General features: G+C 37.6%; 3 protein-coding genes and 1 long non-coding RNA gene across 4 annotated transcripts; 2 read left to right on the top strand and 2 right to left on the bottom strand.

Annotated features, from left to right (window-relative positions):
- Positions 3767 to 4357, top strand: LOC18783932 (probable cAMP-dependent protein kinase catalytic subunit). Its single transcript, XM_020559848.1, has 2 exons — positions 3767 to 4000; positions 4079 to 4357. Exons 1-2 carry the CDS (start codon positions 3767 to 3769, stop codon positions 4355 to 4357), a joined length of 513 nt encoding a protein of 170 aa, XP_020415437.1.
- LOC109948276 lies at positions 10986 to 11903 on the bottom strand. Its single transcript, XR_002270892.1, has 2 exons — positions 11689 to 11903; positions 10986 to 11473 (listed from the first exon to the last, which is right to left on the bottom strand). It is a non-coding gene; the product is annotated as an uncharacterized LOC109948276 (long non-coding RNA).
- Positions 17833 to 21455, top strand: LOC18783630 (putative leucine-rich repeat receptor-like serine/threonine-protein kinase At2g24130). The gene is made up of 2 exons (XM_007217237.2): positions 17833 to 20565; positions 20907 to 21455. The coding sequence occupies exons 1-2, from the start codon at positions 18006 to 18008 to the stop codon at positions 21317 to 21319; spliced, it is 2973 nt and encodes a 990-aa protein (XP_007217299.1). The 5' UTR covers positions 17833 to 18005; the 3' UTR covers positions 21320 to 21455.
- LOC18783634 (heat shock 70 kDa protein) lies at positions 23371 to 25854 on the bottom strand. Its single transcript, XM_007216925.2, has one exon. It carries the CDS (start codon positions 25550 to 25552, stop codon positions 23588 to 23590), a length of 1965 nt encoding a protein of 654 aa, XP_007216987.1. The 5' UTR covers positions 25553 to 25854; the 3' UTR covers positions 23371 to 23587.

Raw genomic sequence — 26294 nt, 5'->3', positions numbered from 1 at the left:
CATTTAACTTCGGACGTGGTAAATAAATACGACAGTAGTGTTGTAGGTACCGTCGTAGTAAACTCAAAAATTAAAGTACATAAGTAATAACTCGCGTCATGGTAGATTATTTAACACGTCGTTTTTATTAATTTACCGACGTGGATTTCTGTAATATACGTCGGTTATACCGACGTTGATTTTACAATTTAAACGGCGGTTTTTTTGTAAGGACCGCCGTTGGTTTTAAAAATTTATTCTATAAATTTGTCGCTTTCATTCATTTTCGGTTTACATTTAGGGTTCCAAGTTCTTCCTCTCTCAGAGACACTGTCTCTCACGTCTCAAAGACAATAATTTGGATGTCTTTCTCAAAGAGAAATTGAGCTTACTCGCATCAAATATATGTCCACAAGAAGAAGCTTGTCAACTAGCCTTCTCACTTCCTTGATCAAGCCTGATAGGACACTTAGTGCTTCTGAATACTCCTTGCTTTCCATCAAAAGAGATGCAAGCCTGGCCTCCACTAGCTGTCGAAGGAAAGTTCGCTTCTCAGGGAAATCTGAAGATCAGATGTGCCTGATCCTCTGCTTGATTTTCTTGGCTAAGAAGATCCGTCAGATTTGTGATAGCCTCTTCCTTTATCCGTAGAGCTTCAGAAGAAGAAGATGGGTTTCAAGAATGCGATAAAGAATAGAAATGGCTTCAGATGGCCTCTAAAGCATGAGCAATCGAATCAGTAGTTGCTGGGAGATATGATGAAGACATTGTCAATGCTTTGAACTATACAAGTCCTGCAGAAAGATAAAGGACCAAACTGTTAAAGAAACTGAAACAACGGCGGTTTTCTGTTCTACCGTCGTCTTTTCTCGTCGTCTATATTAAGGTAAGATGGCGGTAGATTTATAATTACCGACATAGATTATTTTGTTAAACGTCGTTAAGTGTAATACAACCGACGTGGATTTTATTTTTAAATTATAAATAGAGTTTTTTTTCCGAATTCTTTCAGTTTTAGTTTCAATTACAAAGCGTGATAAATAGATTTTTCTTTCCCGAGGAAATTTAAAATGAGGGAAATTAATGTTCTAGAATTTGTAAACTAACACGACGCAATATTACTAACCCGAGGAAATTATAAATAGATTTTGCTTTCCCGAATAAATTTTAAATTACTTCAGTTTGAAACAACGACGGTTTTTTGTTATGCCGTCGTTTTTAACTAACACGACGCAATATTTGTTTTGCGACGTGGAATCTTTTCATTTAACGTCGTTATGTTTAATATAACCGACGTGGATTTGAATTTTTAAATTATGAATAGAATTTTTTTTTTCCGTGACCTTTCAGTTTATTTTTCAATTACAGTGCGTTATAAATAGAGTTTTTTTTTCCGGAGGAAATATAAAATGAAGGAAATTAATGTTCTGGAATATGTAAAGTTTCTTTTTTGGATGACAGATTTAAATAAAACAAGAATATAAAAACAACGACTGTTTTTGTATTACTGTCGTCGTTTTTCGTCGTCTTAAGTAAGACTAAGACGACGTAATATATTTGTTGAGCGACGTTGATTTGTTTTTTAAACGTCGTTAGGTATAATATAACCGTCGTTGAAAATTGTCTCTCTGATTGCAAATTTGCAACGACGTTAGGTATAATATTTGTAGATACACAAACGCACACACATCATCAACTTCCAAAAAATTGTCTCTCTGATTGCAAATCTGTGTCATCTGTTAAGATTATGATGTGGAACAGAGTTCAATCTGGTAAGATTTCGTAACCCTTGGGATCTCAGACAAATCTGATTATGTCGGCGGTTTTCTATATAAACCGTCGTGGTTATTTCAATTCTTGTCAATAAGTAGATCTACCGACGTAGGATAAAAAAATCAAAGAAAAAAATTGTTAACAAAAATTCTTATTAAGACGACGGTTTAAATTAAAGGTACGCGTATAAAATGAATAAATACAACGTTAAATTTTATAGTACGATTTAAAGATAACGTCGTAGAACTATACGAGAATGACGTCGATATATTTATATTTTCCGTCGTTGTACATTAATTTAATACGGCGATATTTTGTATTTTAAAGCCGTGGATTTGTTTGTAATTATACGGCGTCTTATACGAAAACCTCGTCGTGTTATTTTATGAGTAAAAACGGCGGTTTTTATTGAAATCGTCGTCTTTACTTTCTACGTCGGTCGATTCATAACTTCTGCCGTTCTTTGTTTGCTTTGATTTTACACTGCGGAAATCTGTTTCAAATAGACGTCGGTTGTTTAATTAGGTACGTCGTTGTTTTTGAACAGCCATTTGAATCTCCATTTTTTAGTTGTCTAAGGTTGTATTACACGACGGTGTTTTTAGAACCGTCGTCTTTTTAAAAACCACGACGGTTTTCACTTAGACCGTCGTTGTTTTCTGGTCATCTTTTTCACTTTTTGTAGTAGTGTCAAGACATGCCAAAGGTCCAAGAGTTGAAAACTTTTCTTGGGAGGGAGTTTGACCTAAAGGATCTTAGTCCTACACAAAAGATCCTAGGAATGAAGATAAGGAGAGACCGAGAAGCAAGGAAGTTGTGGTTGTCATAAGGCAAGTACATATCTAAGGTAGTTGAGAAATTCAACATGTTGGATTGCGAGTCGGTGTGTATTCCTTTTGTGGAGCACTTTAAATTGAGTGCCCAAATTTTTCCTTCTAGTGAAAAAGAGAAGGATGAGATGAGTAAAGTGCAAGACCGGTAGGGTGTAGATCAACATATATTAAATTTGGGACCATCCAACGGTCCCAACCTATCGAACCCGGATAACGCGTAATATGCGAATATCCGTTCGATAGTCAAACGACGTCCGAATTGAGATCCGTGAAATCCTACGCACTCGTGACAACCTAAGAATCTCATCCGAACACATCGCTACTTTTTATACAGTGCCCACGCGCCGCCGCACTCGCTGGCAGCGCGTGGGTGCCCAAAGCGATAACGCTTCGTCGGAAAATCTTAAAACCACGGCTCCAAACTCCTACCCTAGGTATAACACCCTATTTGGAGACACTTTTGTTCTTGGACCTACCCCAAAAAGTGGCCGGAAATGGCCGATGACGGCGGCCGAAATTTCGGCCGATTTTCAATTCGAAAATCGAGTGATCTAGGGATCGAATCGATCAAAACCCAACCAACAGGCAGCTAGAACAGCTCGAGAGGTTCAAAATCCATACCTGGGCCGACGGAATTGGTGGCCGGAGGAGGGAGATCGGCGGCTTTGAAGTTTGGACGACGTCGGCCTCTTCAGCTCCAAATTCCGGCGAATCCACGGCGGCTGGCGGCGGGAGGTGGCTGGGGTAGGAAGAGGACGACGGCCCGGTCATTTTGGTACCGGTCCCGTCGTCATTGGTGGCCGGAGGAGAGCACGGCCGGCCAAAACGTGGCCGGCTGTCGCGCGCGAGGGAGAGGAGAGAGAGAGACCCGCGGGGGAGAGAGAGAGAGAGAGAAAATCAGGTTTTTTATAAAAAATCTCATTTCAAAATATTTATGATTGTGCCACTGGATTTCTTTTGACCATATCTCTCTCGTTACAACTCCAATTCGAGCCCACTACGTGTCTATGAACTCGTCTCAGTACGACCTATCCAAAAATATAAGTCACGATCCCAAACTCTCTCCGGTTAAAAATATGACTAAAATACCCTTAAATAATTAAATAATCAAATAAGGGTAAAATTTGGGGAAATTTGGGGTCGGGGGTGTTGCAGGTAGCATGCTAAACTTTCCGGGATTGATGGCGGTGAAATCGGCAGAGGTCTCTGATTCGGAGTCAATCCGGCATGAGGCAGAGGTTCTGTTGGATATTAAGGGTTGCCCTTTTATCATTGAGCGCTTTGGTGAAGAAATCACAACCAGTGAAGAGGGTGGTGATCACATGGTCTATAACTTGTTGCTGGAATTTGCCCCTGGAGGAACTCTTGGTGATCTGATTGAGAAATCCAACGGTCATGGATTGCCTGAAGCTGAAGTTAGAAGGTATACGAGGTCGATACTTGAAGGGATTAAGCATATTCACAAGTTTGATTGTGTTCACTGTGATTTGTAGCCGGAAAACATTCTGCTTGTGCCAAATCATGCAACTAGTACTGGTAGTTTTGTGGCTAAGATTTCAGATTTTGGATTGGCTAAGAAAACCAAGGAGAATTGCGGTCAATGGAGAGGCATTCCTACGTATCTGTCCCCAGAAGCCTTGAATGATAGTGAGCAGGAGCCGCCCTCTGATATATGGTCTCTTGGTTGTATCGTACTTGAGATGCTAACCGGCAAGTCCTTCTCAGATTTAAAGCCTGGTTGTGAACTTGAAGATTCCCGAAATCCCTGCTGAAGTCTCAGGTGTGGCCAGGGATTTTCTTAAGAGTTGCCTTGCCATGAGGTCTTGCGAAAGGCTGACCGCTGAAAAGCTCTTGCTTCATCCATTCGTTATACGGCCGAAGCCATCGAAAGAAGCTCGTCATACAAAGGGGAAGGTGGTTTGCTCATCTTCAGGCTACGCAGATGGCTCCAAACCAAGTGCAGATTGTCACGCAAGCTCTGCCATTGTTCGCAGAATTCCGCCACCACCCGGTTTTGAGATGCTGCTCTTGTTTGATGTGATAAACTCAGTACAAATGTGTTAGGTTCTTTGTTGTTGTATTCTTTTGAATTGTAAAGTCCCTTGCTTGAAACTATTCGTTTCAAGTTCATCAACACGGAATTTTTCAAAGTGATTCAAAATTTCTGTCCTGGTTTTTAGTTTACTTTTGTTCGTACTAAGTTGTGTTTACTTTTGGTTGCCCTCATTTCTTTGTGCTTGATTAGCTCTAACAAGGTTGCGCATGCCGGTAGTTGCGACCTAATCCTAATTAAGCTACTAGAATTTAGATCAGATGACTAATGATTTATTTCTATAATCTAGACTCAGCTTCTGCACTGGAGATAAATAGATTCACAAAGATTTGCAGTAATTTTGGGAGTGTTTATCCTTTTATTGCTTGGCCTAATTCCGGGATGATGGAAGATTGCTCACTTAACTATTCTTTCTACTTTTAAAGTCCCATAATTGCAGTTAACCATTTCAAAGTTTCAAGTTTATAATGACAGAACTATACACTACTACATTTCACACTTTGCGCGACGAAGTTAATTTCGTCGCGCAAAATAAATTGTGGTCGCACAAATTTCAGCGCCACAAAAACTTCGTCGCGCAGAATCCGTCGCGCAAAGATCGTGAAGCAAAGTTACTTTGCGCGACGAAAAAATATTGGTCGCGCAAAGTACCTTTGCGCGACGAACGCAAAGTGACTTTGCGCGCGCGACGAACGCAAAGTGACTTTGCGCGACGAAAAATATTGGTAGCGCAAAGTTTTGCGCGACGAAAAATATTGGTAGCGCAAAGTTTTGCGCGACGAAAAACATTGGTCGCGCAAAGTTTTGCGCGACGAAATACATTGGTCGCGCAACTGTTTGCGCGACGAAATACATTGGTCGCGCAAAGTCTTAAAAAAATTCCCGCGTCAAATTTTTGGTACCCGCCCAAATTTTTAGAGTTTTACGCGACAAATAGTAACGTCGCGCAAATATTTGCGCGGCGAAATATTTTTTGTTTTAAATTTTTTTAATTTGAAATAAACTAATTTAATAGTTTGCGCTACGAAATATTTTTTCTTTAGTATGAATTTATTTATATGAATTTTTTCAAATTTTTACATTTTAAATTTAATTTAATTGTATGATTTCTTTTTAAAATTACTTCAATTTAAATTGATATTAATTTTTTCAAATTTTTACTTTTTAAATTTAATTTAATTGTAAGATTTTTCTTAATTACTTTAATTTAAATTGACATATTCAAAATAAAATTACATATGAAAAATAGTGATCAAATTATCCAATAAATATAAATATATATTCAAAATGTACATATAAATTAACAAAGTACAATAATAAAATCCTAATACAAGCGTATTGTGGTGGTAGTGGCGGAGGATATGTTTTGATAGCTTCCTAATCCTCAACTTTAGCCGTCAAAGTCTCGATGATTCCCTACAAAAAAAACAAATATAGTCAAATAACAACAACAACAACAAAAAGAATGCACAATCTCCCCTAAAATTGTTATACCACAAATCCAACCCAAACTCCAATCTCTCCCCTTTACTCAACCCCAAACCCCACACAAACTCAAAACTAACTCCAAAAACACATATTAATGAAAAAAATTTAAAATTTGGAGAGAATATACCTTTTGGCAAGATTGAGAGTGAGTGAGAATGAGAGGGAGAAGTGAGTGTGAGAGAATTAGAAAAGATAGTGATAGAGAGATGAGAGAGTGAGAGATAGTGAAAAGATTGATGAGAGAGTGAGTGAGAGTGAGAGATAGTGAAGATAGAGATGAGAGATTAAGTGAGAGGAGTTAGTGTGAGAGAAAGGGTGGGATTTGGGGAAAGGGAAAGAGAGAGGAGAGGTAAGAGTAGAGAAAGAAATTGAGAAAATGGTGGAGGAGTTATTTCAGTTTTAAAAATCGTATCACTTTGCGCGACGAAAATATGGTTGGTCGCGCAAAGTTTTGCGCGACGAAACATATTGGTCTCGCAAAGTTTTGCGCGACGAATAGAGGAATATTGGTCGCGCAAAGTCTAAAAAAAATTATTTTTTTTTTAAAAAAATTCACGCATCCCATTTTTGTTCCCCGCCAAAATTTTTAAATTTTTGCGCGACGAAAAATAATTATTGGTTGCGCAAAGTCTAAAACAATTATATATAAAAAATTCCCGCGTCCCATTTTTGGTACCCGCCCAAATTTTTGCGCGACGAAAAATATATATTGGTCGCGCAAAGTTTTGTGCGACGAAACATATTGGTCTCGCAAACTTTTGCGCGACGAATATAGGAGTATTGGTCGCGCAAAGTCTAAAAAAAATTATTTTTTTTAAAAAAAATTCCCGCATCCCATTTTTGGTACCCGCCAAAATTTTTAAATTTTTGCGCGACGAAAAATACATATTGGTCGCGCAAAGTCTAAAACAATTATATAAAAAAATTCCCGCGTCCCATTTTTGATACCCGCCCAAAATTTTTGCGCGACGAAAAATATATATATATATTGGTCGCGCAAAGTTTTGAGCGACAAAAAATATTGGTCGCGCAAAGTCTAAAGTTTTTTTTTAATTTTAAAAACCCGCGTCCCATTTTTGGTACTCGCCCAAATTTTTTGAGTTTTGCACGATGAACTGTTGGTCGCGCAAACTTTTGAGAGACGAAAAATTGGTTCGTAGCACAATATTTATAAAAATAATTGTTATGAATAATAAAAAATAAAAAAAATTATTTTATGATTTAAAATATAATTAAGGTGAAAGCTACTTAATAAATGTATATACTATTCAATTTCTTAAGTGTTATACGTACAAAATAAATAAATTTAAAGCTACTTAATAAATATATGTATATAAATATATATATATACACACACCATTCAACGATCCAACCATAAGACTTGTTTGTATATACTTCAAGATCGTATACCCCAAAAATCGCAAAAAACAAACATTCAGAGATCTAGTAACGGGACAAAACTTTTCGATAGTTATAAATGAAAAATCACGATTTAACGGTTATTTTAACTCCGATTTTGATGATTTTTTTACAGCTACACTCCTTGACCCTATATGAATACAATGACTGAATTTGATCTTCAATTTAAAACATTTGCACTAGTGGATACCACAAAATCTTATGTTATATTTAACGAAAATATAAATAAACTCTTAATTGTTAGTGAATATATTGTTTTGATGGCATATGCATTCTACGAAACTAGTTTCAACGATCCAACCGTCAAACTTGTTTTTTTATACTTCGAGATCATATACGCCAAAAATCGGAAAAAATAAATATTCATAGATCAAGTAACGGGACAAAACTTTTCGACGGTTATAAATGAAAAATTATGATTTAACGGTTATTTTAACTCCGATTTTGATGATTTTTTACAGCTACACTCCTTGACCCTATATGAATACAATGACTGAATTTTATCTTCAATTTAAAATATTTACACTAGTGGATACCACAAAATCTTATGTTATATTTAACGAAAGTATAAATAAACTCTTAATTGTTAGAGAATATATTGTTTTGATGGCATATGCATTCTATGAAACTAATTTCAACGATCCAACCGTCAAACTTGTTTTTTTATACTTCGAGATCATATACGCCAAAAATCGAAAAAAATAAACATTCAAAGATCAAGTAACGGGACAAAACTTTTCGACGGTTATAAATGAAAAATTATGATTTAACGGTTATTTTAACTCCGATTTTGATGATTTTTTACAGCTACACTCCTTGACCCTATATGAATACAATGACTGAATTTTATCTTCAATTTAAAATATTTACACTAGTGGATACCACAAAATCTTATGTTATATTTAACGAAAGTATAAATAAACTCTTAATTGTTAGAGAATATATTGTTTTGATGGCATATGCATTCTATGAAACTAATTTCAACGATCCAACCGTCAAACTTGTTTTTTTATACTTCGAGATCATATACGCCAAAAATCGAAAAAAATAAACATTCAAAGATCAAGCAACGGGACAAATCTTTTCGACGGTTATAAATGAAAAATCATGATTTAACGGTTATTTTAACTCCGATTTTGATGATTTTTTACAGCTACACTCCTTGACCCTATGTGAATACAATGACTGAATTTGATCTTCAATTTAAAATATTTACACTAGTGGATACCACAAAATCTTATGTTATATTTAACGAAAATATAAATAAACTCTTAATTGTTAGTGAATATATTGTTTTGATGGCATACACATTCTACGAAACTAGTTTCAACGATCCAACCGTCAAACTTGTTTGTTTATACTTCGAGATCATATATGCCAAAAATCGGAAAAAATAAACATTCATTGATCAAGTAATGGGACAAAATTTTTTGACGGTTATAAATGAAAAATCATGATTTAATGGTTATTTTAACTCCGATTTTGATGATTTTTTATAGCTACACTCCTTGACCCTATATGAATACAATGACTGAATTTGATCTTCAATTTAAAATATTTACACTAGTGGATACCACAAAATCTTATGTTATACTTACGAAAGTATAAATAAACTCCTAATTGTTAGTGAATATATTGTTAGTGAACAAAAAAAAACTAGTTTCAACGATCCAACCGTCAAACTTGTTTGTTTATACTTCGAGATCATATACGCCAAAAATCGGAAAAAATAAACATTCAGAGATCAAGTAAGGGGACAAAACTTTTCGATGGTTGTAATGAAAAATCACGATTTAATGGTTATTTTAACTCCGATTTTGATGATTTTTTACTGGTACACTCCTTGACCCGATATGAATACAATGAACTAATTCGATCGTCAATTTAAAATATATATTTTCTAACAAAAATCCAATCCGAACAACAATAATATATTTTTCTAATAAAAATCCGATCCGATCTAAAATAATAAGTTTAAAGCTACTTAATAAATATATATACCGTTTAATTTCTTAAGTGTTATGCATACAAAATAAAAAATAAAAATAAATTGGTTTAGGTGACAAAATGTTTGGATTACATCATGCAAAGATTCTAAAAAATAATTTTTTTATTCTATTTATTTTTGTAAGGACTTTGCGCGACGAAAAGTAAACTTCGTCGCGCAAAGTCACTTTGAGCGACGAATTATTTTTCGTCGCGCAAAATTGGTCGCGCAAGACTTTGAGCGACGATGTATTGTCGTCGCGCAAAAGTTTGTCGCGCGAAGTGACTTTGCGCGACGAATTATTTTTCGTCGCGCAAAATTTGGTCGCGCAAGACTTTGAGCGACGAAGTTTCAAGTTTCGTCGCGCAAAGTAACTTTGAGCGACGAATAATTTTTCGTCGCGCAAAATTTGGTCGCGCAAGGGGTTTTTTTTACTAGTTTATGCAATCACTCAAATTTCTGTCCAATTTTTGATGCAGATTCACTCTCCCTGATGAGTGTACACTTCATTTGATTTGCTACTTCTTATTAAAACAACTGTTTTGGTTGGTACTTGCTGCTGTGGGAGCGATTTTCGTCACACTAGAATATTCACCCAAGAATATTTGCCCAAGATTCCTTCGTCTTCTCTACTTATCTTTCTCCCTGCAAAATAAATCGGAGTAAAAGGACCACACCCGGGGGGTGTTGGCCTCCGATGGTTAAGTTAGGTTGGGTGTTTCAAGGAAAACCGGGTGACCGGAGCCTTGTGTGTGAGAGAGAAAGAATATGGTGGCTAAGGTTTGTGAGGGATAACTTATACAGAGTTTGAGTAGGAATTCAGACGTACCTCAATCCTTGTGTGTAACCAAGTATTTATAGGGGGTCTCGGCAAGGTTGGTGGGGTTAGTGTAGTTGGTGAGGTTGGTGTATTTAGGGATTAGGGATTTAACCAAATTCCTAATTAAGGCGAGGATCAAATACATCCAATTTGAATTAGGTAACCTCCCAATTAATTCAAGTAACTCCCAATTAGGTTAGGTAATTCCCAATTAGGTTAGGTAACTCCCAATTAGGTCAAATAATTCCCAAATTGATTGGCCTAATTATTTGACCTAGGGTGAGATATTTTGCATCCACACTATGCATGAGATTTCCCATAGCTGGTGCTTGTTACATTCTGGATTAGTTTTTGAGTTTCTTTATATCTGTTGATGGCCTTGGTCTTTTATGTTTATAGGTGAGGCTTTCTTGTTTATGAAGAATCGAATTCATTTTTCTTTTTCCATATAATTGTGATTATATCTTCCTCTTCTTCTACTTGTTCAATTTACTTAGTGATACAGTTGGTTCAATCCACTTGTTTAAAATGTGAGTTCATCAATGAAAGCTGCAAGTGGGAGAAAAGTTCAAATGGGAAAAATGATGTCATATGATGTTTCATTAAGTCCTTTGTGTGACAGAGATGCCCTCATTTTGAAGATGGATTACTGAAAAAAGATATATAAATTAGTACTTGTAGTTCCCTCAGAGAGGAACAGGTTTTTGGATTTGTTTAAATTGACTCCTGAGCAGAGATTCATTGGTACTTGCTTTAGGATTTGAACCACAGGGGCCCTATATCCATCAACATGCTCAGGTTGCTCTTGCTACTAATTCTTATACAAGTACCATTGCATGAACAAACTTTAAAGAACAAGAGAGACTACACGAATTAATGTACGTATAAGCTGGACATAATAGACAGCCTAGACTAGCTAGCCTGTTAACTTTCTGAAGCTTAAGCATTTCAAGCTGAAGCTGTGTATCGACTTGGAGGAGCTCTCTTGGACTTGGATAGAAGATCTTTTGGGCTTGGTGACTGGCCTGGTGTCGGTCCTGCTTTCGGAGGTGGTGGCGGTGAACGGCGTTGGACATCATTGTAGTTATCTATGCTCACAAACCATGTTTTTTGTGACGACCCTGCACATGTAAGACGGCTCATGTGATTCTCAGAAGAAACTCAATCCCAGTAGACCCGGTGACAAATAATTTCCCTTGTCTTTGAAGCGGATTAATTATAACTTTATAAAGCATCTCGTTACGCACGCAGACAAAAATATACAGTCAACAGTTTACCAAAGCTAATCAACAGCAAAAGTTACAAAGGAGAATAATTAAGGAGGACAGCTACTTACCTTGTGAACTACTCTTTGGTTTAACCAAAGTAGAACAGGTGGAAAATTGGAAAAAACTGATGAGAGAGAAAAGAAAAATGGTTCTCAGCATGGCCATCTTCATCTTCTTGAATATTAGGCATGCACTGGACTAAGCAGGCAGATATGTCCATTCAATTTATGGTGATCGTATATTAGCAGACTAAGTAGCTAGCATGTCTCTCTCTCTCTCTCTCTCTCTCTCTCTCTCTCTCTCTCACTCACTCATAGTGGAATGATTAATTATATCAGAAAGCTTGACCTGCTCCTCCATTAAAAATCAGCAAGTGACACAAGAAAACCACTTCTTATACTGTCACTCCCACATGCAAAATTGACCGTTAATTTTTAAAATGTTTAATTGGAGGAAGTTTAATTAGTCTATTGTTTTGTATATGACTGAGGGCGGTTCATATGGATGCAGTCATCATTTCTTTAATTTTGATTGCATGTTGTCTCTGTCTCTAGGTTTTGTTTTATTCATATGCTGGCTGGGTTTTGGTTTTGTTTTATTCATATTCTGTAATCAACCCTATTGACTTCTCATAGAGAGGAGAGGAGAGGAGATATAACGAGCTGGCAGCTTCTGACTCTTCCCAACAACTTTAGAAAAATTTAAGGAAACTACTGTGACCCTCACGATACCAAACCCAAACTTGCCTTTTAACTTTGCTTTCTGATAAGTCTATATTTTATATATATTTTATGCCCCCTTTGTTTATTTATTTATTAATTTCTTAGTTTAAATTGGTTGTTTAATTTTAATTGGTTTTGTGAGATTTGTGAAGGAATTGTGAAATAAAAGAAAGTGTACTAAAAAAAAGGCAAGTAGATGAAGATCAACTAAAAAGAAGCCAAGTCATTCCTTTTGTTGCAAGGAATGTTGTCAAATTTCCTAGTTCAAGATGGTGCAAGTCTTATCAAGTCAAACAAGGAGAAATAAAGAAGACTTTATTTTAGAAGGAATCCTATGTTTATAACAATTGTAATTATTCCTTAGGTAGGATTTCTAGGAGGTTTATAAATAGGGAGTTTAGGTCATTGTTGAAGGGATCCATTACCCATCATCCATCCTCCATCATCTACCCTAAAATCCCTACACATTCATACTCATCGCCGAAACACTCAAAGGAGAGAGAGAGAGAGAGAGAGAGAGAGAGAGAGTTTTAGAGAGACAAAGAAGACAACCTGAAGCTAGAGTTGCTGTCGTGCAGAGATCAAATCTTCAATTGGTTACTTCTTTCCTATGATATTATTTATCATGATTTTTATTAAAGTTGTCATGAACTAATTTCTTCTTGCTAGGGCTACGATGTAGCCTAGCCATGAATATTCAATTACTTTAGTCAATGTTAATTCCAAATATTTTTCCATGTTGAGTATCTATTACCATGCTTAATGCTTTGAATGTTTGGCCAACATTTAATTGTTTTGATGCTAAATTGACGATAGGAATATCCAATTTGGGGTTGCTTCTTGTAATAGATACCATGAGTTACATGATTAGACAGGGATGTTTGTCATGACTTATGTGGTTGTTTTGTAGGTTTTTCAAGGAATTTAATGGGTTCTTATTATCTTAATTTCCATTACTAGGGATAGAGTGGTTGGTAATAGATTACTTTTGGTATACCCAGGGATGGAGTATCGAATAAGTAGGAAAATCAACTGTCAACTGTCATATAGAGAATAATTAGATACATGCTAAGGGAATTGGGTAGAATTTGGCTATGGTGAAATCGGAAGCTCTAGTGCTCTCATAACTTGAATCTCACTACTTTATTTTTCTACGCTTGTTTTTATTCATTGTTTTAGTTAATTAATCAATCAAATCTCATCATCAATTGTTCAAATAAAGTCTTGGGTTAATCACAATCGGTACTTGGTAAATTAAATCACTCTTCGTGGGAACGACACTTCACTCATCACTATATTACTTGTGCGAATTGTGCGCTTGCAATAAATATCATAACACTTTCCATGCCCGACAAGCACCTAGCCAACAACTTCTTTTTTTTTTTTTCTTTTTTTTTTGTTTTAAATCAAAAGGAATAACTTCATTTATCACTTACACCAAACAAACAAGAGAAAGTTTACAAAAAACGGAGGGCGTAATTGCCATTTTAAAGGATTGTGGAAGCTATTTTCGTGATGCATATATTTGGTGCTGGGATTTCGAACACAGTAACGTGTGTTCGATGGCTTAATAAAAACCAAACATATAACCGAGGGGTATACCTTAGTGGAGAGGTCCCTCCCCCTCCCCTCCTTGGTCACCAGTTCGAATCCTAGGAAAAGTAGTCCTCCTCCCCAATCACTGTAATTCAAAATTAACAACCCAACATATTATAGGCATTTCGGTGGGAAATCCTTAAGGCTAACTTGTGTGCTTAAAAGTAGTCAATGCGCTACAATTGATTTTTCCTAAATCTTGAAAAGTGGCTAGAATATAAATACTCATCCGCTTATTTAAAACTTGATTTGGTGGATGGAATTTACAAGTGGAAGGAGGTGCGAAAGATAAATATGACCACATATGATGTTTAATTATAAGTTATTTGTTCTGCAAAGTTTTGGTATTGCCTCTATTTGAGATTTGATCAAAAGTTTAACGCATAGATTAATATTTGTAGGACAAGAGATCTGATCCAAGATTTCTTCCTTTCCCTTTCTTTGCTAAAGATGATGACTTTGTTGAGTGGCCACATAGAAGTGAATGCTCAATGTGATAAACTCAGTAAATCTATCACTTTCGATTGAAATTTTTTTTTTTCTTCCTGATTTCCGTAACTTTAAATTAATCATTGTGACATTTAATGACATAATTGTAAAAAATAAATATATGTCTTAGTTTTGGTTATCTGCATTGGATTTGTGCCTCTCTTTAATTTATTTTATGTTACTGAAAGCTTTTGGTTCTGCCTGGGGGGTTTGGTTTGGTTGTTCTAGCTGGAGGTGGATATAGGCTGCCTCAGTTCCTTGCTGGAGCTGTTCTTATTTTTGGTGGATTCTGCACTGTAGTTCTAATTCCTTTGTTCGCCCCAAGTCATTCACAGAATTGTACAAAACGATTCGAAAAAATTTCGTAAGTTTGTTTACTTTCGTTAGTCTTGATATTGCAGCCAGTGGATTGGTTTCATGGCATAAGGATGGAGTTGTTATTTCTGTCTTTCCTTAGATCCAAGCTATTCCAATTCACTGCAGCCTCCCTCTGCGGATTAGTTTTCGCCTTACTTGATTTGCTGACCTTTTGTTTGGCTTTTGGCTTGTCTGGCTCCTTATTTTCCTTGGCTAGCTGGTCTTCCAATATTTTTTCCTTTCAACAACCCCAACTTTTGCCTACTCTGCTGAGAGAATAGTATACAGTTGTTTGTCCTAAATCTTGAAAGGTAGCTAGAATTTAAATCCTCGTCCACACTTGTTTAAAACGTGATTATGGAGATTACAAGTGGGAGGGAGGAGGTGTGCAAAAGCTAAAAGAAAGATGGCAATGATATTTTTGGCCTTCTGAGTGCAATTCTTGTTAACATAAAAAACAGGGTGAGGAGTGCAAATGAACAAAATGGGGCCACTTCAGGCCACTGTGCTGATATTTAAATGCTGGCATTCATGTCGTTTTTGCAGTGTGTGTCGTTTTCGTGTTAACGGGTTAATACGACACGACACGACACGATAAGAAAACGGGTTGAAAATGTCAAACATGAACACAACCCGTTACAATTCACGAATCACACAACATGGTCCGTTTCACACGATAAGAATTTAAAAATATATATTAAAAAAATTAACAATTAAAAAATAAACTCGTGTTCCAGGCCCTACCGCCATCCCCAACTCTTATGTCCTACTCCCCAAATTTCTTCATCATCTCAATCGCGTCATCGTCCAGGCCCTCATCATCTTGCTATCGCTTTGCTTCCGCTCACGATGCCATAGATCCAAACCTTTCAAGGGTTTGATTAAAAAAACAAAACCAAAAAACAAAAAAAAACCTCTCTGTTTTTCATGTAAATGCACAAATAAAGAAGAAGATCAACCTCTTTGTCCATATTTACAAACATACGAGAGAAGACCACTACCTAAATTCCAACCCGAACCCAATAATTCGCTCAACAACTGTTTGTACCATATTTGGAAAATGGGCCAAAAATAGTTTAATTTTTGGAAAAGATTTATTAAGCCCAGGCTCAATATCTTTCCTTTAGAAAAAAGGATAAAACGAACCTTTTGATTTTTGGGCCAACAATGGGTAAAACTTTATAGAAGCCTATAGTGCTAAAGAGTCCTCATTTGGGTCCACACTAAAAGTTAAGGAAATAGGTAACTGTTGCACATCGACCCATGTGAGGGTCTGAAGAAGGATTGTCATCATTAATGGCGTCTTGACCACCTTCTCTCCCAACAAGAAAGCAAGTTGGATAATAGCCACTAGGACCGAAAGAAACCGATTACTAAATGGATTTCCAGCTACAAAGGACTCGAGTCAGAAAAACATCTTGTATGACTAGCAGTTTTGACCGAGATATTCCGTCATCTCACCTATAAACCGGTTCAAGAAGACAAACCAACAGCTGACTTTGGATAGCAGCCAAATATCCTCGTTCAACTTTCATCATTAGGAATTCTTGCCTATAAATATAGAGGCTCCGTAGCAGCAAAAGATGACTCTCTCTCCAAAAACCAAACGCAACGTCTTGAAAATACTTGAAAAAACTCATGATCTTTTCAAATAAGCCTACTTAATATTCAGATAACTAGTTGGCCACTCATGCGTTTATCTTTTGTCGCTCTGCCATCCTCATGGTATGATTTCTATTAAATAATCAATTTGAATTGTTATAGATGTATGTACTACTCAAACTGGATAGAGAAATCTCTAGTTTTTCCTATATTGTAATCAGTGTTTGAAATTAGTTAAATGGAGAAATCTCCAGTTTTTCCTATATTGTAATCAGTGTTTGAAATTAGTTAAATGGAGAAATCTGTGGCTCTTATCCTTTTTGTCATCAAGCTAAAATTGGATAGAGAGATCTTTAACATTTGAAATCTCCCCACTCTCCGAAATTTGTCTTAGTTATTTTATCGAATATCTGCTATTTAACTGCTTTATATATATTCTTATAGAATAATTTGATTACCCACCTTTATATATTATTCAAGCCTATTATTTGGAACCGGAATAAAGGTTTAGGCCCAAATAAGGCTATGTCAGTCCAAAAGTAAGGGCTCGTTCAAGCCTAAACTATATCATTGGGACCAAATCGACTGAAATCTTGACCCAATCTAGGGTCATTTCGGATTTAAGTTAGGTTTCTGAACCCAAATAGGGTAACATTAACCACAACCCTAGTTTCCCGCTTGTTTGATCAGGTACTGTTCGTATCTATTGAACTGGCAACGCACGAATGAAAGAATATTGAAGTCCTCTTGATTGAGGCATATAAAAGAATTTATCCATGTTAGTATCCCCCTTGGAGCACAATGGCTAGAGCAAAAGTCCAGAACAAGTGCAAATCCAACAAATCAATATCCTATACTACATATACCAGATCTATTGGGCTGGTCTCATACCCAATAGTGGCACACCTACGCAATCCATGATCAGGACAAAAGAAACAAGTCATCAGGGTCCAGCCCAAGCTCGCCCGTTCTTGTCAACTTGATCCAACTTTTAACATAGGAATATAACATATATATATATATATATATAAATAGGACCCCTTTAATTGGCTTCAAAACTTTTCTTATTTCACAAGGTTTCAGGCCTCAAGGTATAACCTAATTTAAACTCTTATTGAACTTTATATAATTTAGTATCTAGTGCACCAATCTAAATAGGAATATAACATATATATATATATATATGCCTGCCAATCATGTGGCAAGCTTCATGTCAGTTGAGATTGCACTTGGCCTACCAAAAAAGAAATATCACCCATCAACCCATCACAATTTCTTATGGTGTCCTCTGTCTAGCTATCAATTTATATATGTTCAAGTTGATAATCTACCATCATGGTTGAAACCACTTTACGGAAGGATAAAGAGTTTCCCCAGTCCCTCCACAAATCATAGCCTCCATTGAATTCTTATTCCAAAATATCATTTTCCACCTTCTCTCCAATCTCTCTTAGTACCATCTCTTTCTGCATCTCTATTCTCCATTGAGTGTGTGCTTCACACTCTTAAAATATGTTCTTGACTCACTATTTTGAACTTACTATTATGAAGCATGATGAAAGTAGAACAGAAGAAAATCTCATAAACAAATATTATTAGGCTCTTTCAGTTTATCCAGTATGATCTTGGTCGAAACCATGTTTTTTCTTCTGTTCCAGCATTTGGTTTTAACATCTGGGAATGCAGTTATAGGTCATCACCACCATCCTCATCACTCTTTGCTTGCAGACAAGGCTGTTCTTCTGGAGTTCAAGAAAGCCATTGTATATGATCCACATTCCACACTAGCTAATTGGAACGAAGCTACCGGTGTCTGCAACTTCACTGGTGTCAGCTGCAACAAAAAGCGTCATCGCGTATCAGAACTCCTTCTGCAGGATTGTGAGCTTGTAGGGCGGCTTTCTCCTATCATTTCGAATCTAACAGGCCTTCGTAACCTATCGCTCGTAGGCAACCATTTTCACGGAACTATCCCTTCTGAAATTGCCTTGCTAAGGCGCCTCCATCATCTTCTGCTTGATAGGAACAGCTTTCATGGTTCAATACCTGATTCCTTAGCCCTTCCTTCACAGCTCACTATAGTTAGTCTATTGCAAAATAATTTAACCGGTGCCATTCCACCTACATTTTTCTCCAACTGCACTATGTTAAAGGTTTTAGACCTTTCCAACAACTTTCTTTCTGGAAAAATTCCAATTGAGATTGGAAATTGTCCAAATCTATGGAGCCTCAATTTATACAACAACCAGTTCACTGGAGAGCTTCCTCTGTTTTTGACCAATAACTCACTGGCCAATTTAGATGTAGAATATAACCATCTTTCTGGTGAACTGCCTATCAAATTTGTACAAAAGTTGCCAAAAATTGTCTATCTTCATTTGTCTAATAACAATATGATAAGCCATGATGGCAACACAAATCTCAACCCATTCTTCACTGCCCTCACAAATTGCACTAGTCTAGAGGAGCTTGAATTGGCTGGCATGGTTCTCGGAGGAGTATTGCCTAGTTCCATTGGCGGCCTTGGTATCAACTTTTCAAATCTGTTGCTGCAAGAAAACCAAATCTTTGGCTCAATTCCTCCAAATATAGGTAATCTTTCTAAGCTTGTGGTGTTGAATTTGACCTCCAATCTTTTGAATGGAACAATTTCAACAAACATAAGTCAGCTGTCAAACTTGGAACAGCTTTTCTTATCACACAACCTTTTCGCCAGTGCAATTCCTCCGGCACTGGGGCAGATGACTCACCTCGGCCTGCTTGATCTGTCTCACAATACGTTCTCTGGTGATATTCCAAGCAGTATAGGAAATTTGGTTAGGCTGAACTATCTGTTCCTCAACAACAACCTCCTTTCCGGATCAATACCTCCAACATTAGTACACTGCACAGAATTGTACAAGCTTGACTTATCATACAACAGATTGACAGGGAGCATTCCCCCAGAATTATCAGGTTTGAGTGAGATCAGGATTTTTATTAACCTGTCACATAATCAGCTTGAAGGGCCCATACCGATTGAGCTCAGCAAACTGAAAGATGTTCAAGAGATAGATCTTTCATCAAATAACCTAAGTGGAAGTATCTTTCCACAGATATCAAGCTGCATTGCATTGACCCTGATAAACTTCTCACACAATTCTTTGGAAGGGAAACTTCCAGATTCCATAGGTGAGCTAAAGAACCTTGAGTCCTTTGATGTTTCAGGAAACCACTTGTCTGGAAGGATTCCGCTAAGCCTCAACAAAATTCGAACACTCACATATTTAAATCTTTCTTTCAATAACTTTGAAGGAAAGATTCCCTCTGGTGGCATCTTTGAATCAGTCTCATATTCATCTTTCTTGGGAAATCAGCACCTTTGTGGTCCAGTTGCTGTCAAACCTGTTTGCCCTCAGAAAAATCGTCTGTTTCGTACACGCATTTTCTTAATCATATTCACCTTAGTCATATTCATATCAACATCCTTGTCAATAATATGCTGTGTGATTGCATTCCGGCACATTGAGGCACTAATTTCAGCTGAGAGGACTGAGACAGCAAGAAAACCCACACAACCAGAATTGGTTCATAATTTCCCAAGAGTTACATATCGAGATCTGTCGGAGGCCACTAGTGGATTTGATGATCAGAGACTGCTTGGGATGGGCAGCTATGGACGCGTCTACAGGGGAGTTCTTCCAGATGGGACAACTATAGCAGTCAAGGTCTTACATTTACAATCTGGGAATTCAACAAAGAGTTTTACCAGAGAATGCCAAATCTTAAGGCGAATTAGGCACAGGAACCTCATAAGGATCATAACAGCATGCAGTCTACCTGATTTTAAGGCTATTGTTCTTCCTTATATGGCAAATGGTAGCTTGGATAGCCGTCTCTATCCACATTCACAGACAGGTCTGAGCTCAGGTTCTTCTGATTTGAGCCTGATCCAAAGACTGAACATTTGCAGTGACATAGCTGAAGGGATGGCCTATCTACATCACCACTCTCCAGTCAGAGTTATACATTGTGACCTAAAGCCAAGCAATGTTCTACTCAATGATGATATGACAGCTTTAGTTTCTGATTTTGGGATTGCAAGATTGTTGATCGCTGGAGGAGCAAATTCAGCTCTTGAGAACATGGGAAACTCTACTGCAAATATGTTATGTGGATCAATCGGATACATAGCACCAGGTAAAGTTCTATCATCTGCTTAAGCGATTCGTAAAACCAAACAAACAGAGAACAAGTGTTGTTCACAACTACATTTATCAATCAGGCAATGTAAATTGGGACTTGTAGCACTGATTTCTGAGTACAAGTAAAATCTGTGCAAAGTAACTAAGATCAATAATTCATTTCTTCTTTTGTTTATTTTCATATTGAAGCCATTTTGAAGAGTAAAGGCAGAGCTCATTCAACTTATATCATCAGTTAACTATGGAAACAGTAAAAATAACCATAATGATAAGAAATCTCTACCCAAGTCAATTTTAGGTCCATTTATTAGTTCACACTCAATTCCTTGTATGCAGAGTACGGGTTTGGATCTAATGCATCAACAAAAGGCGACGTTTACAGCTTCGGCATTCTGGTCCTAGAGATGGTGACAAGAAAAAGGCCAACAGATGACATGTTTGTTGGAGGGTTAAGCCTGCACAAGTGGGTGAAGAACCATTATCATGGGAGGGTGGAAAAGGTAGTTGACTCTTCCTTGATGAGAGCTTTTAGGGATCAGCCACCTGAGGTGAAAAAAATGTGGGATGTTGCAATTGGAGAATTGATAGAGTTGGGAATTCTCTGCACACAGGAGTCCTCGTCCACTAGGCCTACAATGCTCGATGCAGCAGATGACTTGGATCGACTGAAGAGATATCTCTGTGGAGATACAACTGCAACATTTGCCTCTTCCCTAGGAATTTCTTCTTCTACCCTAGAGGATGATTAGCATCTGCCCTACCCTTTGAGCCTACATTGAAAAATGCTTTTCTGATTTACACTCTTGTACACAATAAGAACAAGCAGTATAGTTGGATATTTGAAAATGGTGTTGTCATTAGCTAAATGTGAGTCCAATTAGCAAATATTGTGGGTCAAGTCATATCATACATAGCATGCATATGGCAATCTGAAATAATTGAAAGTTGCTCATCTGCATCAATGGCACAATGCAAGCAATCTGTTTACAATCATTTGCTACTTGCAGATACGCTCATAATATTATAAAGCAGAAATTGAAAAAAACAAATTCCATAAACATAAACATGGTAGGAATAGATTTCTCTTACAGGAAACAATACAATACCCAAAAAAATGGTAATTGTTAGCATTGTATTATGCACTAGCGAGAGGAACTCTCATGTAACAGGAATAACACTTTTTACTATCCCAGCCAATAACACAATGACACGTGGGATAACTTTTTCATGTGTCATTGTGTTATTAACTGGGAATAGCAAAACAGTGGTATTCACGTTACAAAAAAGTTTTTTTTCCACATAAGCATATGTGACTGTGACAATGAAGTTGAGTGGGTTATGGTGATCCTGACATCAACCACTAACAATTAGGAAAGATAAGAACAGATTAGGACACCCAAGTTGCAGAAAATTGCATATTAATAAATCATTAAAGATAGAAAACATGATGAGTAAGAGGCAAAGCGCTGCCCTGTTGCAGATTATAATAACCACAAAAGCACACATGGTTCACATATATAACAATTATAGCTAAGACAAGTATGGCTTGGGACATCCAAGTTGCAGAAAAAAGGCTTAATGATGATGAATAATTAATAACCACAAACGTACAAATCCTAACACCAGAAATGCGTAGAGAGAGAATGCAAAAACATACTGAGCACTGTGGAAGGGCATGAAAAGAGAGCAAGCAAATCAAAAACACAATGATAAATAAAACATGATAGTTGTGCTCAGTGACACAGCCTCCAACCCACTATTCTAGCCATGCTGAGCAAACTAAGTGCCTTACCCATCACTCAAGTTATTAATCTGTCTGCACATTTGATTAGATATTTGAAAGCTCTTCAGTCTTGAAGCCTTGAAGGTTGCTGCTTGCTTATTGTCAAATGTCAATCTCTATCAATTTTATTTTTTTTGCCACACCATGGGGATTTGAACCCACAATCACTTGTAAACACACCAAAGGCCTGGGCGAATTCAACTAACACCCTATTGGTAACTCATTTCAATCGATTAGCTTCAACATAAAAATAAAATTTAAAGAATTTTAAAAAATCCAAGAAAGGAGGAAAAAAAAGAAAGTTGAGTACAATATTCACTGGATATCAGGTTTGTCAAATTAGTGAAATTAGTGGCCTCATATCAACACCAATATGAAACAAGCAATAATATATACCTTTCTTATGGATGTACAGAGACTTAGTATTTTTATATAAAGTCATTAAATTCCTTTTGGTAATATTACAAAATGAGTATGTTCGTATTTTATTGCACAAAATTTTGAGGGATGTTCAGTGACAGAAATTGAGTTCACACAGAATTCCTCTCCAAGAAATGATGGGCAGAAAGCCACTTGTAAGAAAAGCAGGCCCAAAAGAAAACACCACCAGATGCAGCAGAAACAAAGTAGGAGCTTCCAAGAAGGTGTAAAATGAGCCCAAACAATACTTATACCCACCACTGAGAAAGGAGCAACTAACAAACACACAAGAAAAAAAAAAAAGGAGAGACCCAAACAAAGAAGGCCAACAAAATAAACAACAATAGCCAAACAAATCCTAGCCCTAAGATTGGAGGCACTTGCTTACTTTGCCCGAGACAAATGCTCTTGTTGAACATTGCCCAGATGAAATTTCCTCAACTACCCTTAATAATCACTTAAACTTCTTCCCCATTCTTCCATTAACCTTGACATGATTCTGCATATCATATATGATAATGAAGCACAATTTTATGAGAACAAATTATGATTATGGTTTGGCTTGTTTGACCACAAAAGCAACAAAGGGTTAAATGAAAGGCAAACCAAGCTCAAATTACAACTTATCTAGTGAGGCCCTGAAAACAACATTATGGAGCAAAGCAAATTTATAATATTCCAGTAAAGAAAGAAAAATGTACTTAAACATACATCATTGTAATTTGTCAGAAAATAACATAAACTTTGTATTGTTTTCACACATTCATTCAAGCAGAGCTCAAAAGCAGAACATCCTCAAGAAACCTCTCCTCACTTAATCAACCTCTTCAATCTTTGGCCCAGCTCCTGATCCAGCAGAACTAGCATTGCCAAATCCGCCACCGGGCATCTGAGCACCGCCCATTGGCACATCTCCACCAGCACCTTGATACATTTTAGCAATAATTGGATTGCACAAGCCCTCCAGTTCCTTTTGTTTGTCCTCAAATTCTTCAACTTCAGCCAACTGGTTCCTGTCAAGCCACTCAATTGCCTCATCAATGGCCTTCTCAATCTTCTGCTTGTCTGCAGGGTCCAGTTTTCCAGCAATCTTCTCATCCTTCACAGTGTTCCTCATGCTGTACGCGTAGTTCTCAAGCGAGTTCTTGGCATCCACCTTCTTCTTCACCTCCTCATCTTCAGCCTTATACCTCTCTGCCTCCTGCACCAATCTCTCAATCTCCTCCTTGCTCAGCCTTCCCTTGTCATTGGTGATAGTGATCTTGTTCTTCACTCCAGCAGTCTTGTCTTCAGCAGACACATTCAAGATGCCATTTGCATCAATGTCAAAGCACACATTGATTTGAGGAACACCTCTTGGGGCCGGCGGAATGCCTGTGAGTTCGAATTTTCCAAGAAGATTGTTGTCCTTGGTTCGAGCCCTCTCTCCTTCATACACCTGAATTAATACTCCCGGCTGGTTGTCAGAGTAAGTAGAGAAGATCTGCTCCTTCTTGGTAGGGATAGTGGTGTTCCTCGGAATCAAGACAGTCATGACACCACCGGCAGTCTCAAGACCAAGGCTGAGAGGCGTAACATCAAGAAGCAGCAAGTCTTGAACCTTCTCATTCCCTTCACCAGTCAAAATTGCAGCTTGAACAGCAGCGCCATAAGCAACAGCCTCATCAGGGTTTATGCTCTTGCACAGTTCCTTGCCATTGAAGAAATCTTGCAAAAGCTGCTGAACTTTAGGAATCCTCGTCGACCCACCAACCAGAACAACCTCATCCACCCGACTCTTATCCATTTTTGAATCCCTCAAACACTTCTCCACAGGTTCCATACACTTCCTAAACAAGTCCATGTTCATCTCTTCAAATCTTGCTCTTGTAATTGTGGAATAGAAATCAATACCTTCGTAAAGCGAATCGATCTCAATTGTGGTCTGTGCGGTTGAAGACAGAGTCCTTTTCGCCCTCTCACACGCAGTCCTCAACCTCCTCAAAGCTCTGGCATTGCCGCTAATATCCTTCTTGTGCTTTCTCTTGAACTCTTGCACAAAGTGATTAACAAGCCTATTGTCAAAATCCTCACCGCCAAGATGAGTGTCCCCAGCAGTGGCCTTCACTTCAAAGATCCCTTCCTCAATTGTGAGCAAAGAAACATCAAAAGTACCACCACCAAGATCAAAAATAAGAATATTTTTCTCACCACCCCTCGACCCTTTCTTGTCAAGACCATAAGCAATGGCAGCAGCAGTTGGCTCGTTGATAATTCTCATCACATTCAGGCCAGCAATGACGCCCGCGTCCTTCGTAGCCTGCCTCTGCGAGTCATTGAAGTAAGCAGGCACAGTGACCACAGCGTTGTTGACTGAATGACCCAAATAAGCCTCAGCAATTTCCCTCATCTTGGTCAGCACCATGGACGATATCTCTTCGGCTGCAAACTGCTTCTCTTCGCCTTTGTATTGAACGACAATCATGGGTTTGTCGCCTGGGCCGGGAACGACCTTGAAAGGCCAGTGCTTCATGTCGCTCTGGACAGATGGGTCTGAGAATCGCCGGCCGATGAGCCTCTTGGCGTCGAAAACGGTGTTTTGGGGGTTCATGGCAACCTGGTTTTTGGCTGCATCGCCGATCAAACGCTCTGTATCAGTGAAAGCAACATAGGAAGGGGTGGTTCTGTTGCCTTGGTCATTGGCTATGATCTCAACGCGGTCATTTTGCCACACTCCCACGCAGCTGTAGGTGGTGCCGAGGTCGATGCCAATGGCCTTTCCTTCTGTCTTTGAAGCCATAGATAACAAATTCAACAAGAAACTAGTTGATTAATTGATTGAGAAAAGCAGTAACGAAGAAGCAAAAGAAATTGGAGCTTAAGAGCTAGTTGGTTGCTTCGGGTATGGTGTTTTGGTAATTTAAATCTGGATGCTTGAAATGCTTTTGGCTTTTTCACGATATGGTGGTGGAGAATGGAGGGGTTGAATTTATATGCGTGGGCAGGGTTCATGGAAATCTTCATTGTAGAGGAAGAGAAGGGGGTGGAAGGGTCGCGAAGGAAGAAAAGAGGCCACGCAAGAGAGTTCTGGAGAGTGGTGGAGCTAGTTTGTTAGCTTTTAAAAAAAAATTAAAATTAAAAAAATTTATCTTGGATTAGTTGGGCTGACATATGTTTTTCTTTTTCCAAAGTGAAGTATAGCCAAAAATAACTCGTGACGAGGTTCAAAACCTTATGTTGACGGCGAATAGGGATGGCAACGGGACGGTTAGAGGCTGGGTATGACAATACCATCTTCGTCTTCGCTCACTATTTCTATCTCCATTCTCGCCTCAATATCCTATTTAGGCTTTTCGGGGAATCCCCGTCGGAGAAGTGCCTTCCATACCCGCCCCAATCCCCGGTTTTTAATAAGATATTTTTTGTTAAAATAATTTTCTAAAGCACAATCACATCATTGTGAAATTTTAAAAACAACCACCACAAGATATTTCTTGTTAAAATAATAACTCAACAAGGCAAAGAAGGATGACACAAAACTT

The sequence above is a fragment of the Prunus persica genome, chromosome G3, assembly GCF_000346465.2.
Source record: "Prunus persica cultivar Lovell chromosome G3, Prunus_persica_NCBIv2, whole genome shotgun sequence".
In the NCBI taxonomy this organism is placed as follows: domain Eukaryota; kingdom Viridiplantae; phylum Streptophyta; class Magnoliopsida; order Rosales; family Rosaceae; genus Prunus; species Prunus persica.
Note: the sequence above shows the minus strand (reverse complement) of the source record. Positions and strands in the feature narration are given on the sequence as shown.